This window comes from Emiliania huxleyi (assembly GCF_000372725.1).
Source record: "Emiliania huxleyi CCMP1516 unplaced genomic scaffold EMIHUscaffold_79, whole genome shotgun sequence".
NCBI lineage: Eukaryota > Haptophyta > Isochrysidales > Noelaerhabdaceae > Emiliania > Emiliania huxleyi.
The window spans coordinates 244,962-264,748 of record NW_005196094.1 but is presented as its reverse complement, the minus strand read 5'-3'; the positions used below and the strand labels follow the sequence as shown (position 1 = coordinate 264,748).

Below are 19,787 nucleotides of genomic sequence, written 5' to 3'. Positions count from 1 at the left end.
TGTTTTCTTTCTTTCTTTTTTGGGTTGTGAGGTGGCGGCGTGCCGTCCTCCCATCCCTCCCTTGGATTGTCTGTTTTCTTTCTTTCTGGCTCTTACGTACAGAGAGAGAGAGAGATACGTACAGTCTCGTAGGAAAGAAAGAAAGAAAACAAATAACCCAAACGAGGGATAGGGGAGGAGGACAGGGTCCACACCTGCACGAGCAGGATTTTGGAAGGACGATCAGGGGCACAGGTGGGGCTCTCCTGCTCCTGACACACGACTCGCAGCGCGGTGCGCGCCGCGCTGAATGGTTTCTTTAGTGCTCGCGTTCCGCGTTCCAGCCGTGCACACTTTAGCCAATGGTCAAGCCGGTCAAGAAAGGCAAAGGTAAGGCGGTGGCGCCCGAGCTGGACGCCGAGGCGCTGCTCGCGTCCGCACGCGAGAGCCTCGACCGGCTCGACCCGAGCGGCGCGGCGGCGCTCTGCCGGCAGGCCGTCTCGGCGGATGCGTCCAGCGTGTTGGCGTGGGACACGCTGGCCGAGGCGTGCCTCACGTGCGGCGAGGCGGAGGAGGCGGGGAGAGCCCTGCACCGCTCGATCGAGCTGAGCCCCGCCGGAGCGCCCGGCCGCTACATGTACCTCGCTCAGCTCTCCGACTCGCCCGCCGAGGCGGTCGGCTGGTTCGAGAAGGGCGTGGCGGGGCTGCGAGCGGAGCGGGAGGCGCTGCAGCAGGCGAGCGGCGAGCGCTCGGAGCTGCAGGCGGCGTGGGCCGAGGCGACGTGCGCGCTCGCCGTCGGCCTCTGCTCCGCCGCCGAGCTCTACCTGACGGACCTGTGTGACGAGCCGGAGGCGGAGGGGCGGTGCGACGCGCTGACGGGGGAGGCGCTGCAGCTGGTGTCGGACCTGCCTGCCGAGGCGGTGCAGGTGGTTGAGCCCTTCCAGACGCGCGCATCGCTCAAGCTGAGCCAGGAGGCGTACGACGACGCCGAGCCGCTGCTGCTGCGCGCGCTCGAGGTCGTGCGGCGCGCTGAGGAGGCGGAGGAGGGTGGCGGCGGGGTGGAGATGCCGTCGCTGGAGCTGCGACTGGCGCTCGCAAAGATGCTGCTCGAGGTGGACCGGCACGGCGACGCGCTCGAACTGCTGCAGGGCGCGCGCGTCGAGGCGCGCGGCCGGCGCAGGCGGAGGGAGGGGAGGGAGGGGCGTGGGCTGACTGTCAGTCCCCCGGCGCGCAGGACGACGACTCTGCGGAGGTGCGGTACCTGCTCGCGACCGCGGCGTTGTGCGCCGGCGAGGTCGACCTCGCGCGCGAGGAGGCGAGCGGAGCGCTCGAGTGGTTGCAGTCGGAGTGGGCCCCGGCCGAGCAGGCGGAGTGGCTGCCTCAGCTGCGGGAGGTGCTGGCCGAGGCGGAGGGGGGAGAGGCGGCGTGACGCCGGGGGAAAGCGGGGCGGGGATTGACGGCGCTCTCGCTCGGCCGCTCTCTGTATGACCGCTCTATGGCTATATCGATCAAAAGGAGAGATATACGTGTGTAATGTCGCCGCGGTTCGATCCCGGGGCGGAGAAAGGACTACCACGCTTTCCGTTTGGTTTCAAGGCACAAAGGTACAAGACACACACCGGCTTCTTCAGCAGAGGTCAAGGTGGAGACAGGTGACACGAGAGGTCCACAAGGCGGCCCGCGCAACTATGCGGCAGGGCGTTCCTAGAATATGGGCAGGGGGGTTGACCTACTGCGCCCGCCCGAGCTCGGACCCCCGTGCCCAGCCGCTCCGCCCGCAGCCCCGGAGCGGGGAATTGATCGAGAGGTGCACCCCGGCGCCCTTGAACTGCTGCGCTTGGCGGAAGAAGGTTGCCTCGCGAGCGCTCATGAAGGACGGCGCCGCGCCGACGCCGCCCTGCATGCTGTTGGAGAAGCGGGCCGCCTGCGCGCTCGCGTGGGCACGGCCGGCACCCTGCCACAGCGCGTTGAGGCGGGCACGGGCGACGGCGGGAGGGCTCATCGTTCAATATTGCGTCTGCGGACGGCGAAGGGGGGTGTGAGAGGTCAAGAGGTGAAGAGGTGAAGAGGGGACAAGAGGGGTAGGTGGAGAGGGGGAGGAGTGGTAGGTGGAGAGAGAAGGGCGGCAGGCGGCGATGAAACCTAGGTGAGATCGGCGGCGAAGATGCTGAATCCTCGTATGTGTGCAAACACATCGCGTTCGGGCGCGCCTCCATTTCTTTTTTCATCACTCCTCATTGCAAACCCTTCTGGAACTCATAAATAAATAACCCTAATGCATGCACAGGCGGCGGCGGCTTCGCACCACACACATCATAAACAAAGGAAAAGAAAAGCAAAATAAAGCACGGGATTTGGAGCTGGGAAGCGGACCGCCGCAAGCGGCGTGTGGCGTGGAGCGGTTGAGCATCCCTCCGGGGGCCCCTCTGCGCCGGGGAGGCGTTGTTGGAGGCTAGGACGCAAGCCGTCCGTCGCCCTCTTCAAACTCGGGGCCCACTGCACTCAAACAAAAACGTGTGAGTGTTAGAGTTGTTTGGTATTGCTAAAAATCTCTCTGCACTCCGGGGGAAATCCCACAGCTGACTACGGAAAAAAGTAAGTAGTACTCCTTGGCGTTTTGCAGTTGGCGCTCTCCGACCAAAACGATCTTAGGGGCCAGGGTGAGACAACAGGTCGGGGTGCCACACGGGGCACACCACAGGCGTATTCTAGAGGGGGAAAAGAAGCGGGGAATGAGGGGCCCCGCCACGAGAAGCGCGTTCTGGGGATGCAGAGCGTGCAAGGCGGCTAGGGATGAGGCCACAAAAGAGGCGCGCGAGGCAAGGAGGAGAATCGGAGAACTGAGAGACTGGGACGACTGGAAACAAGAAGACAGTGAGCCACCACAGGCGTCGTTGGCGCACATACTGAGCGGCAGCTGCGCTGGAAATAAGGAAGAGGCGCGTCACTTCATGCGGAAGCTAGACAAACACACGGCGAGGGCGACTGTGCAATAGTCGAACGGGCGGCGCCGGACTCAAAAGACACCGCTACATTCCTGAGACGCGCGAGGGCAGCCTCCTTAAAGGCAATGGGGTCTAGATTCGGAGCGCTCGCCGAAGGGGAGTACGACAAAATAGCGCCCGTGATTGCCTGCACGCTGCCCGCACTCACGGACACCATAACCGAAAGAAAGAGAGGGGAGCTCGCGGGAGAGGTGACGAGTGAACTACAGGTATAGTGGGGAAGGCAGCCTCGATTGCCATACAGACATGGGTGCGAAACAACGACAAGACCAAGGCACGGGCAGAGGAACGAGAGAAGAATATAGAGTGGATAAAGCGCCTGTTCACGGCATGGAGGGTAAGCCACGCCGAACGCAAGGAAGCCGGGGAAGACGACCCCGAGGAGGACGAAACACCAGTGGAAATCCCGCCGTCGGCTGTCACGATATACCCGAAGGGAACCCCAGTGCCAACACCGACAGTTGAGGTACAAGTGCTCGAAACGAGAGTGGACCTGAGCAACGACATGACAGGGCGGGATATGCTCGCAGTGGGAGTCAGAAATGTGGTCCTTGCGCGAGGAATGCTCGATAAACTCGAGGGACCAAAATACGCGGAGAGGAGAGCGGAGTTACGCAGGAAGGCGAGAGAAGCAGCGAGAGCAAGGCAGACGGCAGCGGCGTCTCAGAACGAGGCCGAGGAGAGCGATGAGTCAGGGGAAGAGACAGCAGGAGAGAGAACGACGAGAGTTGGAAGAACGCGAGGTGGCATGAAGGTCGCTGCAAGAATTGGTGAGAAACTGCGGAGAATAGGAAGTGGTAGACGCCCGACTCTCCTTAAAATCCCTGTGTGGTGGCGGCGTGCCGTCCTCCCATCCCTCCCTTGGGGTGTTTGTTTTCTTTCTTTCTTTCTGGCGCTCTCCGGTCTTGGGAGGGATGCGTGTTGTTTTGAAGAAAATGTTAGTCCTAGGTGTAATCGCTAGTGGTTTGCTGCTCTCTCTCTCAACTGAACCCGCCCTCACCTTAGAACAAGAAAAACGCGCGTCAATTCCGCAGTCGGCATGCTTCGGCCTGTGGCTTCGCCCGTAGGATGCTCTGCCTCGTCCCGCAGCCCACCGCGTGGTCGCCGCCGCACCGGACGCACGAACGGCCGCGCCGCTCTCCCCGCTGCAGCCTGGCCGCCGCCTCTCCCCGCGACTTTGCCTTCCGGCGGCTCACGCCCGAGCGGCCGGAGCTGCCCGTGCTGCTCTTTCTGCCCGGCATCGACGGCACCGGCAGCGCGGGCGCCACGCAGTGGCCGCGCCTCGCGTCGAGCTTCGAGGTGCACGCGCTCTCCTTTGCGCCCGCGGATCGCTCCTCCTTTGGCGACGTGCTGAGCGGCTGCGAGGCCTTCCTGGGCGACACCGCCGCCGGCCGAGGCACGCTTCTCGTGGGCGAGTCGACCGGCGCCGTGGCGGCCCTTGGACTCGCCTATCGCGCGCCGAACGCGGTGGACGGACTCTGCCTCGTCAACCCCGCCACTGGCTACGCGGGCAGCGCGCTCTCGACGCTCGCGCCGCTGCTGACCCGGCTGCCGAGAGGCGTGTACCGCGCGGCGCCGTACGCGGTCACGCCGCTCTTCGGCAAGCGGGACTGGTTTCGCTCCATCGTCGGCGAGGACGCCACGACGGGCCCGCCTCCGCTCCTGCCCTCTCCCGCCGCGGTGCTCTCCGCCAGCGGGGCGCTCGCCGACGCCCTCCCTGCAGAGGCCCTTGCGTGGCGGCTCGAGGAGCACCTGCGCAAGGGCAGCGCGGCGGTCAACGGGCGCCTCGCGGCGGGAGGGCGCGCCCCGGCATCGAGCACGCTGCTGCTCGCGGGCGGGCGGGACCTGGTCCTCGCTTCGCCCGCCGAGACGTCGCGCCTGCAGCAGCGGCTGCCCGGCTCGGTGCGCAAGCTGCTGCCGTCCGCGGGCCACGCCTGCCTCGACGACGCTCGCTCGCTCAACCTGCGGCTAGAGCTGGCGCAAAGCGGCGTGCTGAGCGCAGTGCAGCGGGCGCACGCTGGGCGGCGGCGCGAGGCGGCCGAGGCGGCGGAGAGGGTGGCGGCGGAGGCGAGCGAGGCGGAGGGCGGCGAGACGCCGCCGCCGCCGCCGCCGCTGCCGCCGCCGCCGCCACCGCTACGCCCGCAGCCTGCGGCCGCGGCCGCGTCGGTGGACCCGTCCCCCGCCTCGCCCTTCGAGGTGTGGCTCCAGGGCATGCGCCGCCTCTTCTCGCCCCTCTTTTACACGGTCCGCGCCGACGGGGCGCTCGAGCGCGGCGTGCTTGGGCTGGCGCTGCCCGCCGCCGGCTCGCCCGTCCTCTTCGTGGGTAACCATCAGCTCTTCGGCTTCGACGGGCCGCCCGGACGCAGCGGCGCAGCGCGCCCCGCCCCGCCGCTCCACCCCCCCCCCCCCCCCGCTGCCCCGCAGGCCTCTCCTCGTCGAAGAGCTTCTGCGCGAGCGAGACAGGCTGCTGCGGCCGATGGTCTTCCCGCCCCTGCTCGCCTCCGAGTCGCCGCTCGCTCCCTTGCCCTACCCGCTGCCCGGCACGGCCGCAACCTTCGAGCGCTTCGGAGCCACAAAGGTCTCCGCCCGCGGCTTATACGCGGCGCGCCGTCGCGAGGATGCGGAGCCCGCCGCTCTCCCGGTGCCGACCTCGCCCCGCGCCTGCGGCAGGCGCTCGCCAGAGGAGAGTGCGTGCTCCTCTTCCCGGGCGGAGCTCGCGAGGTGGCCGGGCAAAACGAGGGCGGCGCGCCCGCGCAGGGGCGGAGCGGGCTCACCCGCCGCCCTTCCGGCCGGCAGGTCTTCAAGCGCAAGGGGGAGCAGTATCGCCTCTTCTGGGGCGAGGACGCCGACTTCGTGCGGCTGGCCGCGCGCGTCAACGCCACAATCGCGCCTCCCGCCGGTGCGCGGAGGAGGCGGCGGCCGGGCGGTGCTCCCGACGCCCCCTTCCGTGGCACGCGTAGGTCCCCTTCTCTGGCCTCGGCGGGGACGAGTCCTTCTCCCTCGCGCTCGACTCGGACGAGCTCCTCAGTGCGCCGCTCGTCGGTGACTTCTTCCGGCAGCGGGTCGGCACGCTGCCCTCCTTCGTCCCCGGCGACGTCTTTGTGCCCCCCCTCGGCGCTCTGACGCCGCAGAGACACTACTTCCTCTTTGGGGCGCCCGTCGACCTGACCGGCGTCGAGCCCTCCGACCGCGAGACTTGCGCGAGCGTGTGCGCTGGCATTGAGCGGTCCGGGCTGCGTCGGGTCCTCGCCCCGACCTCGCCACCCGCTCCCGTCCACAGGTACGACGAGGTGCGAGCCGCCGTCGTCGGCGGCGTCGCGCGGCTGAAGCGAGAGGTCCGCGAGCGCGATGGGTTCAGAGACAACTTCAAGAGGACTGCATGGGAGGCGGTCTACGACGCGCAGGCGCCGGGGCCAGAGCTGTAGAGCGGCGTCGAGAAGCGAGTCAGAGTACGTTGCAAAGTACGCGGTGTGTGTGTGTGTGCGTATGTGCGACGTCGGTGTGTGTTGCGCGTGTACTCTTGCGTACGAGGTGGTCACGTGCATGTATGTCGTGGAGCCGATGTCCCGTCGGTGTACACGGCTCTAGAGCCGTATACCGTAGGCGATTTACGAGAGAGATATGAGAGTTATCGCGTTTTCCATTAACGCGGTTTAAATTGTGTGTGGCGCGCGAACACCTGGTACGCACTGCGGATCTTCACAATCACACCCCTCACAGTCACACATCTGAACTCCGCCACGCATTCGCGGGGGATCGGGGCTGCACTGCACGCCGGACGACTGCGCGGGCAAGAGGCGCGGGCCGGGTCAGTCGCACGCGGCTCGCGGGGCGCGCGCGCCCCGTGGGGGCTCCGAGACGGAGAGGATGGGCGCCATCGCGATGAGCGCGCGCCCTCTGGGGGGAGGCGGGGGCCCCCGGAGGCACCGTGCGCCACGCCGCAGTGCGGAAACGGGGCCCCGGCTTGAGCACTTGAGCACTGGATAGGGTCGATTCCGCATGGTACGGGACCCCTCGATCGTCTCGCCCTCCCTCACTGGTGTGTTCATTGGGGGGGGGTCATAACAAACACGGTACAGGATCGAGGCTCTATTAGTCTCTATTAGCACCAACTTCCCGAATGATTACGGTTGATTAGAGGGCAGATTTGGAGAGATCTCGAGGAGTACATACAGATGGACCCTCCAGTCATCAGAAAACTCTGACCTGATCGGTCGTACTGACCGCCGACAGATCACTCCAGACAGCAGACAGGCCGACGTCTGCACGCGGCCGGCCGGGCGAGAGGCTTGACACGATCCGACCCTGCGACCCTGATGCTGCTGCTCTAGCTATCAGACATGTGCTGCTGACTGCTGCCACAATGTGCGACCGGTGCTGACCCACTTGGCGGCCTTTCCGGTCAGTGCTGAGGCGCAGTTCAGAGCTGTCGATGGCGCGATGCCGCACTGGTCCCACATCGGTGACACGAGACCACCACGTTTGCCGGTCCAAGAGAGAGGCACCGGCGCTGTCCTGAGAAGGTTCATGGTCCCTCTTGACTGCCCATGCGCGCGAGGCTGTGTAGGCATAGCCTCGAGAGTGCCAGCAGCCAATCCGAGGCAGTTTGTGACGCGCATTGCGTCAGAAGCGTGCACGCAGGTCGCAGCTGGAAGGACACCTTCCTACTGGCCGTACGATCAGGTCGTCACTGAATGCTTGATACTAAGGCCGCGAGCTATGCAGGTGATCAATTGTGCAGCATGGCACGGTCAGCAGCGCCGAAAGGATGTCGCAAGGCATGATAGCATGGCCGCAAGTACGCCGAATTCCCATGAAAACAAATAAAAATCGCGCAAAAATGCCAAAAAATCGGCGGGCTGGGGGGACCCATCGCCCCCCCGCATGGGTACCTCCTAGGGCCCTCGCCCCCCCCCCAGAGCGCGCGCCATGGTGCTCTTGTCTTCCGAATCGGCGTCCCAGAGCCGTTCGTTGTCCTGCCGCGTGAAGGGACCGTGAATGATGGCGAGGGCCCGCTCCTGTTGACCCATCTTTACCGGTGGGCTGGCCCCGGCACAAGAGAGCAGTGGTGTGTGTCAGCACACGACACGACTCACCACTGGGCGCATAATCACACCCACGACACGTAGCATACATGCACGGCGTAGAGTGACGGACAACCAACTCAAGAGACATCCTCATCCACCACACAGACTAGAGCTCTACGACTTTATCAGAATAGATTGGATCTCACAACCACGCCTGCGGCAAACCTGAGCGCCTGATCATCGCAGGAGCGTGCGATCGCACACGGACTTGTCAGACTGACGTGTCAGACTTCACCGACAGATCGCGGGATCTTCGCATCGACAGTGTGAGCGAACTCCGCGACTGTGCTCTCGGCGATACCAAGAAGGAGAGTGTCGAGCCGGATAGGTTGCATGTGGTGGATCGACCTGATCAGTGTCAGCCGCGTCGTACTGCGTAATTCTCAACGCAGACGCCCTGAACACCCTCTCCCTGCGCCACAGACGAGGTGCAGCCCATGTTGTGCTCACTCACATTCCCCTGTGTCCCTGATCGTCCTTCCAAAATCCTGCTCGTGCAGATGGGGACCCTGTCCACCCATCCCTCGTTTGTGTCTGTTTTCTTTCTGCTTACTAGCACGCGCCAGTTCGCACCTGTGTCGAGCCTGTGTGCTGTGAGAGAGAGTTCTTTTGTTTAAATTCTTTCTGCTTGGCCTGTATGAGAGTTTCCGGCAACCCAGAGGGAAACCAGACGGTCCCCAGCACTTTGCGTTTCCGGAAATTTCCATACCAGAGGGTGTTTGGTGCTCAATTCTGGCAACTCTCGAGTTTCCCTGAGTCTGAGTACTGAGAACTGGTCTGGGGCAAAATCTGAGGCAAACTCGAGGAAACCGGCAAAAATACCTGGTATTTTCCAGGCAAACCCGGTTTTTCAGGTATACCCGCAAAACACCGGGGATTTTTGCCGGTTCGTTCGGCTTATTTTGGGCCCAATGCGCAATGGCAAATCAGCCTCAGACTCGGCTCAGAGCCCGGAAAATTTGATGGTTTCCCCGTAAACGAGAGAGGAAACGAGAGGGTGCTGTAGAGAAACACGGACAAGAAACGAGGCAGCGTGCGAGAGGAACATACACACAGCCTAACTTTCTGCTATGCATTGGGGGGAAGACAGACAGACAGACCATCAGACCTCAGACGCACCTCGATCGATCGTTGGATCGAGCAGGAAAACGAGGAGGGGGGAGAAAATGTGAGGGTCAACTAAGTCGGGCTGCTGCACCCAAAACAGCTGCACCCAAAACACAAAATAGTCTCCCGAGTTGACACACACACACACACTCTGTCTCTGCGCATATATATCCGGAGGGCCGGGAAAAGTCTTTTGCACGAACACGCACGGGAGAGTACGCACGACGCACGGGTAGTCTGCGAAGGCCGACACCGACTCGTGTCTCAGCTAACCTTTCGAGGCGCACACCAATATCTGCTCGGAGGTCTCGTCCAGTGGCTCGTATGCCACGACCCAAGAGGGACCGCAAAGCACCTCCTACGTTCGATGCTCAGCCCGCTCCCGCTGTCGTCGCGGCTGCGGCTCGTGCAGCTGCCGCCGCTGCACCGAAAGCACGAAGGGTGAGCTTTGACCTCGGAACGCTTGAAAAGGAGAAGGAGAAGGCCTCGGATTTTGAGTTGCATCCACGCGTCCGCTCACTCGACGATTGAGCTCCTCTCCCTCCCCAATCCGCCTTAGGCTTCACCGATCACCAAGACCAAGCTCAAGCCTGCCAGAGCACTGCCACCTCCACTCCCGCCGCGAGCCCGTAAGCCAGTAGTTCTTTTTGTGGCCGAGCCAGCGCCTCCGCCGAGCAGTCTTGCTGCCGCAAGCCGCGCTGGACGGCGCAGAGGATCAAGGGCTGACCATTTGGCTTGATGTGCACAGATTATTCGCTTTCTGTGCTATGTCGAGGGCTGGCTGGAAGCACTGGCCAGAGCTCATCACCGAGGAAAGGGGACCAGGCTGGGACAGGACGACATGAGGACCGGCAGGGTCACGTCAGCCGGCCTGAGAACTGGAGGGCCGAGGCGGAGGCCAACGCGCGGAGCTGCGCTCCCCGTCTCCCCCCACTCTTTCACAGAGTGCATGTGTCTGGGTAATACTACAATAGCGCGCCGAGACACGCGAAAAGGTAGGAGCAGGAGGCCCCTCAAACTCCTCTCTAGCGCGCTCGAGAAAGTATACATTTATCCGCGCCGGGGCCCGGCCATGCGGCCCATGGGCATGGCCGCTTGCCCGGCCGGTCTCCCCGCGCCGCGCGCGCGCGCGGGGCGGCGTCTCCTCCGGCACATATGTAGGGCGCGTCCGGCCCCTCTCCCCGTGAGAACCCACATGACATGTGACATGTGCATGTACCGCCACGAGCCCCACGTAATCGCATCAATCATCATGTACGCGCGGCCGAGGAAAGAGAAAAGACTGGACCCAACACGGGCTCGCGCTAGCTGCTCAGTGCGAGTCAGTGGCTGTGTCCGCCACCACAGCAGGTGAGGGAGTGTGCGTGGCGCTGCGAGGAGAGGAGGACGCCGCAGCCGAGGACGTTGAGCAGCGAGTGGTGCGTGTGCAAGAATTGAGCGATGGCATGCGGCATCGACAGGCCGAGAATCATGTGTGGAAGGTGCACCTGGGTGACAGGGCGACGGTTGGGGTGAGGGCGTTGGTCAGGTGCATGAGGTGAGTGCCGGGCTGCTATGCACATTAGCAAGGATGATGAGCGCAATGCCACTGAGACCCCACAGGGCAACGAAGGCGCGTTTGTGCTGAAACCAGTTTGCGGCGACGGCCAGCCCTCCGACAGGGCCCACAAACCAGAGGGCGGCCGCGTGCGAAGCTTTGTGAAGCCACGCCGTCGCGCCACCCGTCGAGATTGCGCCGATGAGTGGCAACGCGGCCAGGAGGACAGGAAAGACTGTGCAATCAACCGCGCAGGCCAGCGACGCGAAGAGGGACACGCGGTTGAGCTGCGTGCGCCACGAGCTCCCTTCCTCCTCGGCCTTGGCCGTTAGGAAGCAGAAAGGTCGTGATCCGGATGTGGACGCCTGTTTGGTCGCGGTCGCGCGCAGTGGCGGCGGTAGCAGCGCGTCGGCCAACCCAGCGAGGGCAGCGACAAGGAGGAAGCGGCGTAGCATATGCTCGGGTCGCCAGTAAGCTCGCGGTCCGCTTGCGCTAAAGCGCAGCAAAAAATTCTTTTGCGAGAGGGGAATTCAGAGAGAGAGATTTTCAGTGTGCATGTGCGAGAGACTGCCAGCGACAAGCTGGAGGCAGGTCGCTAGACTGAGATGAGACCGCCAGTGGATGTGGGAGTCCACCGCGCACCGCGCTGCGAGCCTGTCGTGTCCCTTGTCAGGAGCAGGAGAGCCCCACCTGTCCCCCTGATCGTCCTTCCAAAATCCTGCTCGTGCAGGTGTGGACCCTGTCCTCGTCCCATCCCTCGTTTGGCGTGTCTGTTTTCTTTCTTTCTTTAGAGAGATTTTTAAAGACCAACAATGGGTGGCAGAGAACGGTGTCGGTGACCACCACCCTCCTGTGCGAGACAACGGTCAACGCTCGCTGCAGTTGGCATATTGGTTGAATGGTTTGCGCATGCGGAGATCGGTCAGTGATCTGTGATCTGTGAGGGTCCGCCCGCAGGCGCATTTTGTTTGTATACCGAGGCGGTGCCCGGTGCCGAACCTGTCGGACCTTAAGACAGCGTTGTAGATCCCTGGGCGAGGGTGGTGGAGAGGGCGGTCCGGCGGCGGAGCAACCACCTCCTCCCGGCGCGCCGGTAGGCAGGATGTCATCCGACATCCCCCGTGATCCAGACTGCCCAGATCGGTCAGTAAATAAGCTTGCCACATGCCAGGCGCACACAGCTCACTGGTCTGCTCACAGCCTCACAGGCCTAGGTGCGCGCTAGCCGCTAGGACGGCCTAGTAAGGGCCGCTCTAGAGTAGGACTCTAGGCGGGGGAGGGCACGCGTAGGGCGGCCGGTCCTCGTCGCAAGCGCCCTCTGGCCGCAGTACGCATGCAAGGAGTTCGGTGGAGCCGGCTGGGCGGCGACCGTGTTGCGATGCTCCAAGCACACCGCAATCGTCCGGTTCACGATTGCCGCGACGCGCGATGGCCGACCATACGAAGACGCGCGCGTCCCGCTCAACCAACTGCGGCCGCTGCCTTCGCGACAACTGACCGCATAAGGCGCGCTTCAGAGGGTGGAACCCCGCATAATCACCGCAGGGTGGAACCCCTCATAATCACCGCAGGGTGGAACCCCTCATAATCACCGCAGGGTGGAACCCCTCATAATCACCACAGGGTGGAACCCCTCATAATCACCGCAGGGTGGAACCCCTCATAATCACCACAGGGTGGAACCCCTCATAATCACCGCAGGGTGGAACCCCTCATAATCACCGCAGGGTGGAACCCCTTATAATCACCGCAGGGTGGAACCCCTCATAATCACCCGCGTGCTACCCGGCTTGCGAGTAGGGAGGAGGAGGCTGCGCTGCGCAAGCACGGGCGGGAGGGGCTTCTCCTGCGGAGTCGTGCGTGCGCAGGGCTCCTCTTTGCTTTCTTCTACTCCCTACTATCATCTCGTTCCCGTCCTACCAGAGAAGGTTACTTCCCCCAGGATTGGTCTTCTCTGCATGCGGGAACACCCTCGGGCGGCCGGGTGGGGCTGCGGCTGGAGCTAGCATGGCTCGATAGAGCCGAGACCCCGTGTTGAGGCGGCGCTCCTGTGGGCGGCTGTGGAATCGGGAGATATTCGGCAGGCAGATCTCCCGATCTCATCCCAGTGGATGGACGTCCGGACGTCCCTTTGTGTTCCTCTCGTCGTCCGCCAGCGAGACTGGCTCAGTCGCTGGCAGCCGCAGTTTTCTGTGACCCACCCACCTCTCCCTTGTGTTTTGTCTGGGGAGGGGCTTCTCCTGCGGAGTCGTGCGTGCGCAGGGCTCCTCTTTGCTTTCTTCTACTCCCTACTATCATCTCGTTCCCGTCCTACCAGAGAAACATATGCGTGTGTGAGAGTGTGTGTGCGCCGCAGTCACCCCAAGGAACGGTGCTCCGAGGAGAGGCGCGGCGAGTGTTGGCCCCCCGTTACGTCAAGCCCGGTTGTAGCGTGTGGGCCGCGCTATCAAAGACACGTTAAACGAAGCAGTGCACCGAAAGTAGACGATCTGCTCAGTGTCTCTCAGTCAGCTCCAACTCTCGCGAGCTAGCTCTCGAGACGATCGCGCGCGGACGCAGCGCATGGGACCCGCGCTGCCCGGGAAGGAAGTTCGCGTGGGTGGCGGCCGCGGGTCTGCCCCGTCACCAGCCGGAGAGCGGGTGTGAGCCCATCGCCATATTTTTGAAGGGCGGCGTGCGCGTGGCGCCTGTCTGCGGCCCGAGGAGCTTCTCTGCGAGGTGCTCCTTGAGATCGGGGTAGTAGTCGGTGAGCGTGCGGAGCGAGGCGTGCTGGGTCGAGAAGGGCACGTCGGGGTCGTCGAGGGCCCAGTCGCCGTCGGACAGGTCGATGCCGCGCGAGGCGAGGAAGGAGAGCACCTGCGGGGAGGGCGGTGGCGCAGGGATCGGGCAGACGTCTCTCTCGCGCCGTGTGCGGCGGCGGCGCGGGAGCAAGGCGTCTGCCTCCTCTGCGACGGCCTCGACGGACAGATCCTGCTCCTCCGCCCCGCGGAGCAGCGCCGTCTCGTCCAGCACTTGGTGCGAGATCCATAGCGTGTGCGCCGTCTCCTCGGCCACCGCTCGGTCGTCGCCCGCCGGGTGCTGCACCCGAACCTCGACGTGGTAGCCGTTGCGCCGCACGTATGGGCCGCTCACGCGGCCAACCTTGACCGTCTCGATGGGCCGACGTGCCCTCTCCGGCTCGGCCGACGCCGCCGGCGACATCCACGCGGCACCGCTGCCCGAGGCGCCAGCGCCGGCACTGCCGAGCGCAGCGCCATCCCACCCGCCAAGGGCGCCGTCGCCAAAGGCGGCCTCGCCGTCGTCGGCGCTCGGATCCCAGACAGGCGCGCCGTCGAGCTCGCTCTGCGGCCAGTCGGCCCATCCGCCACCATCACCTCCATCACTGCCACCCGCTCCACTCGCACGCAAGCGCTCGGCCGCCTCGCGTGCGGAGGCCTCGCGCACCTCGTCTGCGTCGCCTCGCGCCCACGCAGAAGCCCGCTGCGGGCTCACCGCGTGAGGCGTCACCGCGTGAGGCGAACGCAGGCCGACGTTGAAGCCTAACGCAGACAGCGCGAGCATACTCGTGATCGCTTGCAAAGAGAAAGCCGTCCAGCGCAACGACACGGGCGCGGACTGGCGCGGACTGGCACACACACCGGCTCACCACCGGAGCCGCCTAAGCGACTCCGTTAAGAACGGCAATGCACTCCGCACCATGCACAATGCCGCTCTCCCCGCACGCTAGCTCGTTCACCGTCTGCCACGCCACAGACAGCGGTGTGGAGGACGACTGACAAACGCTGCATTTGCAGGCCGTGCCAATTCTTGGTTGTCCATGTGACCTCGTCCAGGTGCTGAGCATGCGAAAGTTTGTTGCTCAGCTGGTTCGCCGCCTCCCTCAGGTGCTGCGGACCTCCTTTCCGAAGCCTCCGAAGGCGAAGCTCTCGAAGTCGAACAAGCGCAGATCGCAATCTTGCTCCCGCGCAAAAAGCGGTAATCGCCAGGCAGCTGCTTGAGCGGCCCCTTGGGGGCATGCGGCGCGTCCTCCCCCTCCCCTACCTCCTCCGCCTCCGCCTCCGCCTCCTCGTCCTCCTCCTCCGCCACCGCCGCTGCCGTCGCTCCCCCGACGGCGAGTACTTGCCGCGCCCTTTGACCAGATTGAGCAGCCCGGGCTCCGTGTTGCCGAAGCGAACATACGCCCCCTTCCAGCCGAGCTCTCCGTCGCCGGCCGCGTCCTTGCCCTTGCTCGCAAGCGAGCTCGTGAGCTTCAAATCGGCAACAAGGCGCCTCTGTGCCCCCTGGCCCTGCCGATGTTTGCCGCCGCCACGTCAGGTTGTTTGGGATTACTGTAACTGAGGTGTGCAGTCGGCTCCATCTCGATGATCATGCCCCACGCCGAGCGGAGGATCTTGACCAGTCGTTTGAGTAGGAATTTGTGTCTTGTAGCATGCTTCGACCGAGGGTTAACCATCGCGGCGTCGCCGAGGATGTCGTGCAGCTGGCCGTTGGGTGCCCTCTTGCCTTCCTCCGCCGCCTGGCAGGCGACATCGAGGGGGAGCCCGAGGCGGCGCTGAACGGTGACGCGCATCGCCCAGGACTCCATCTTCATATCATCACGCATGGGGATGGCGTTGAGGAAGGCGCCGGCCCCTGGTTGGCTGACGGCGACGAAGCGGATCGCCTCTCGCCAGCATTTGTGGTTCTTGCGCCCTCCGACCTTCTTGCGTTTGGAGGGCGCCTTGCGGCCGCCGCTGCGAAGCGCCTCTTCGGTAAGCTCTTCGGCAAGGGCGAGCCAGTTAGAGTGGTGCACGCCAGAGGTGTACCGTCGCTGCGCCAGGTGCAGGTACTCGTTGGTGGACGAGAACTGGGCGAGGGGAAGCAGCTCCGCAGCCGGCGTCAGCTCGTGCGGGAAGAAGCGGAACCTCGGCTCCGCCTTCGCCTCGTTGGTCGCATTGCCCGGGCTCACCACCTCCCGGCACTCGACCCACTTCCGCCAATCCCGCTGGCACTTGTCGGTAAGGTCGTGGTTGCTGACGAGCTCCGTGTGCGCCACTCGCAGCTCGTCGAAACACTCTCCGGGCACGGTCGAGACGTCGAGATCGGCGAAGGGCCTGGCAAAGAAACCCACGAGAAATCGTGCGTCGCCCGACTCTCCACGAGAGGTCTGCTCTATTTTATTTATTATCGCACCCGGCCGGACACCCCTGAGACGGCCGTTCCGGGCATTTTGAACGCGACCTTCGGGGGCGACGAGACATGGGCTCTACGGCTAAGACTGGAAGACTCCTGTCTTCGCTGATGCCCTCTCTTAGCACTTAGCTCTTAGGCCACGCCTGACACCTGTGCGCGCGGCCTACGCGATCCCCCGCGATTATCCCGGGAAAAGGCGCGCGAGCGGGTGGCCCGGAGACCTGGCGCGTGGCGGTGACGATGTGGTCGCGATGGATGCGGTGTCGCGGACAGTGTCGGGCGACGGCGCGAGAGCGGCCTGGCGAGAGCCGAGAGGAGGGAGCGTCTTTTTCGTTCATGCTTCATCCTACGTAAGGCAATGCGTCCCAAGGATAGTTATTGACTGGGTCGTGCTCCCGAGGCGCGGTCTTCTACACACACACTGCGCTGTCATCTACCAGGCGGCCAGGTCCTCCGCCGTCTCCGCCTCCCTCTTCGCCGCCCGCCCAGCCGAGGCCCGACGCTGCGAGGGAGTGGTAGACTCGCAGCAGCCTCGCAGCCTGAGCCTCCCCCCGCCCGACCCCGTCCCCGACACAGAACGACTCCTCGCCGCCAGCCTCGCGCAACACCCACCCGCGCCACGCGCTCGCAGCCTCGGCCGCCGACCCCTCCACCTCCTCCCCCATCGCCGTCGCGCAGGGAGCGGCTGCGCCTCGGCGCCCCAGCGCGAGGCCCGCGCGCGCACCGCGACGCGCGGTCGCCTCTTCCGACCGGCGGAGCTTCCGCCGCCGCCGGGCGACGTCGCGCAGCAAGCGGCTGCGAGGGTTCGAACCGCCGCGCGAGCCGCCCAGCGCGCGCAGCGCGTCCGCGGCGAGCAGGTACGCCTGTTCACACGCAGCGCCGTGAAGAGGCCGGTGGCGGGGGCACGCAAGCCAACGAGGCGACGTCGCCTGCTCCCGCGCGCCGCCGCTGCGCCACGCCGGGGACGCCTCCGCCGCCCCCAGGAGCTCGAGCAGCGGCTGCCACTCTCGCTCGCCGTGGCACGCCAAGAGAAGTGTGTCGAAGAGCGAGGCCGGCAGCGGCACGCAATCGCGCAGAGCGAGCTCGAGGCGCCAGCCGCCCTCCGCAGCCGGAGCAGCGCAGCCGCGCGCCGTGCTGGCTCGCAGTCCGCCTCCGCGGGCAGCCGCAAGTGCCGCCGCAACGTGCAGCGCCTACACGCATGGACACACGTCGTGGACATGGCGCAGCAGCCGGGTCGTGGCGGTTGTGCAGCGCCTGCGCCACGTCGACCGCTGCCCGCGCCAGCGCGTCTGCGCGGGCATTCTCTTCCCGCACTATGGCACCGAAAGACGGGGCGCTTCCGAGCGGCAGCCGCGCGAGGGCCTCACGCGCGCGCCCTGCCGGCTCGCTCAGCTTGCGTGCGCGTGCCTTGCCCGACATCTGGTCGATCACGACCCGGCAGTCGCCCTCGACGCGCAGCGCGTCTGGCGACAGCGCGCGTGCTGCCTCCAGGCCGAGAATGAGGCCCTCAAACTCAGCGTGGGACGATGTGACGCACGAGGGCACGAAACGGGCTCCCTCCCACCAAACGACTCCATCCTTGGAAAGCACAGCTGCCGCGCCTCCGGCGCCACCGGCTCGGAAGGAGCCGTCGAAGCGAAGCTGGAGCATTAGCATCGCAGACAGAGAGAGAGCTTCCTTCGCTGCAGGCCAGCAGGCGAAAGCCGCGCTCGCTAGCCAGCTGCCCACACCTGGAGGCTGCCTGGCGAGGTACTTCCAGCCTGCTGTGGGAACAGCAGACGCAGTCTCGCCGAGGCTCGCCAGACAAAAACCCCGATAGGCGTGGGAGTACCTCGCCAGGAGGCGGCGGAAGAACAAAGAACAGCGGCGACAGGTCCGATTTGTTTTTCTGATCCATCAAAGAGAAAGGATCGAAAAGACTTTTTTCTCCATATCACTGTACCAACAACAAACCAAAAACTGTAAATCATCCCAGAGTGGTTGACACACATACCGCCTCTCGAGCGGAGCAGTATCGCCACGTGCGCGGAAGTTGCGCTTGTAGTTGTCCCACTGCTCATTCTGCTCCTCAAGGCTGCCGATGAGCTCCTTGCATGTGTGCTCCCTGTACCACCGCGCGCGGTGCCGATGATATGCTTTCTGCCCGAGTTCACCGAGGTCGTACTCGGAGCGCTCCGGTGGCCATTTGCCCTCGCGCCTCGGTGACAGCCACGTCGGCTGGCGGATCGCGCGCCCACTCCGGATTGGCGACGCTGGTGTCGAGTAGCTCGTACTTGCACGCGAGGGTGTGCGACGTGTCCTTGTGGTAATAGTACGGCACGTCGCCCTCGTCGAATGCCTGCAGGAGGCCGTTGCTGCCACTCGTCGTTGGCGGCGGCGGCGGCAGCGTACCTGCGCTCCTGTGCTGCGCCTCGAGCTCGAGCCTGCGCTGCTGCTGTTGCGTCTCCAGATCTGGGAAGGCGCCCAATCCGATGCAGTGGCCGGCCGCGTACTTGGCACAATACGCACATGGCTCTGCGGAGCCGGACATCACGTTAACCAGTGATTGTGTTCAGCGCCTTTGCCGGGCTGTCTGCCCGAGGGGTAGGATGTTGAAGGGTACACGTCCGCTCAGTCGGAGCCGATCATGACGGTGAATCAAATCTGTTTTAATTAACACCTACACGCTATACCACACACACACAGTGCGCGCTCTAGAGCAGAGGTATCGTTACCAGGACGATACGGGCGCAACTGGCTGCCTCGTGTGCGAGAAAGGCAGCTACTCGACCAACGTTCTCTCTTGTGAGCTGTGCCAGGTGGGCGAATACTGCCCTGCTGGCTCAGTCGTTGTGGCACGCCCTGCCCACCCGGTTCCTAGTAGTGTCTTGCCGGCACTTACGCCGCCAACTCCGGCCAGGGCAACCTGCCCAGGGTTCCAACTTTTTGCGGGGTATGGTATGGTAGCCTCGCGGCCCAAAGGGTGGGGGGGTATGGTCCTGACCGCCCAAGACTAGCCCTCGACAGGGGGGGGGTATGGTCCCTCACCCTTCTGGTTGCGGAGCGCCCCAATGTACCTTAAGGTACTACATTGCGCCGCTGGCGCAGCCGGCCAACCCGCTCGAGGCGACCACCGGCGAGGCGACCACCGGAGCGGGGGAACCCACTGGAGGGGGGCCGCACCCGCCGGCACGGCGATGCCGATGGATGACCTCGCCGGTGCGGTGGCCCGCGGGGCGGCCGGCGCGGCGGCCACCGGAGCCGCCCGCACGGGGACGGCCGGCGCGGCGCCTGCTGGTGCGGGTGCGGCGACCGGCGCGGGTGCCGCGCCCGCCGCTCGCCAGGCGATTGCCAACTTCGCCGCCGCGCTCTAGACTTCTAGACGAGCACCCTCCGGCCGGTGGAAGACGGCGGCCATCCGCGCGTATCTAGTGTGCGTGTCGGTGTCTGCCAGCCTCCTGGTACCTGGAGCCTAGCAGTAAGGCGGCCGGCGGTGGGGCGAGGGGGGGGGGGGGGGGAGGTATGGTCCCGTCGGCGGGAGGCTGGGTCTGTCAGCTGGCCGGGGGGTATGTATGGTCTCGAGGTGGGTTGCGCGACCGTACCATACCATACCCCGCAAAAAGTCCGAACCCAGGAGGCGGGAAGAACATAAATCGACATAAAGACTGAAAGGCGTAAGAACACAACTCTCACGACTCACGTTACAAGGGACATTCTGCATGCAGAGATGCAGGGAGGAGCTCAGCCTTGGGAGGAGCTCAGGCGCTTAAGAAGGCGCCAAGGAAGGGGGGGGCACAAAGGGGCCACTCTCTCCTTTGTGCCCCCCCCTTTGTGGCGGAGAGAGCCGCCAGCGCTGTCGCCACGCTGCTGGCCACTCCCCGCGCGCACGCAGCTCTCGCCATCTACCACCGCTCTCTGCGC

General features: G+C 64.7%; 4 protein-coding genes across 4 annotated transcripts; 2 read left to right on the top strand and 2 right to left on the bottom strand.

Annotated features, from left to right (window-relative positions):
• Positions 1-341: 341 nt before the first annotated feature.
• On the top strand, positions 342-1,408 carry EMIHUDRAFT_106538 (hypothetical protein; the record flags this gene model as incomplete). The annotated part of the gene is made up of 2 exons (XM_005759870.1): positions 342-1,091; positions 1,214-1,408. 2 exons carry the CDS (start codon positions 342-344, stop codon positions 1,406-1,408), a joined length of 945 nt encoding a protein of 314 aa, XP_005759927.1.
• A 2,644-nt stretch (positions 1,409-4,052) lies between these two features.
• On the top strand, positions 4,053-6,409 carry EMIHUDRAFT_218455 (hypothetical protein; the record flags this gene model as incomplete). Its single annotated transcript, XM_005759869.1, has 7 exons — positions 4,053-4,985; positions 5,193-5,307; positions 5,426-5,562; positions 5,655-5,705; positions 5,781-5,837; positions 5,945-6,192; positions 6,265-6,409. 7 exons carry the CDS (start codon positions 4,053-4,055, stop codon positions 6,407-6,409), a joined length of 1,686 nt encoding a protein of 561 aa, XP_005759926.1.
• A 4,091-nt stretch (positions 6,410-10,500) lies between these two features.
• On the bottom strand, positions 10,501-11,170 carry EMIHUDRAFT_218452 (hypothetical protein; the record flags this gene model as incomplete). The annotated part of the gene is made up of 2 exons (XM_005759868.1): positions 10,501-10,665; positions 10,739-11,170. The coding sequence occupies 2 exons, from the start codon at positions 11,168-11,170 to the stop codon at positions 10,501-10,503; spliced, it is 597 nt and encodes a 198-aa protein (XP_005759925.1).
• A 2,167-nt stretch (positions 11,171-13,337) lies between these two features.
• On the bottom strand, positions 13,338-18,417 carry EMIHUDRAFT_106536 (hypothetical protein; the record flags this gene model as incomplete). The annotated part of the gene is made up of 7 exons (XM_005759867.1): positions 13,338-14,254; positions 14,412-14,454; positions 14,852-15,001; positions 15,166-15,808; positions 16,500-16,750; positions 17,202-17,528; positions 18,052-18,417. The coding sequence occupies 7 exons, from the start codon at positions 18,415-18,417 to the stop codon at positions 13,338-13,340; spliced, it is 2,697 nt and encodes an 898-aa protein (XP_005759924.1).
• Positions 18,418-19,787: the final 1,370 nt, after the last annotated feature.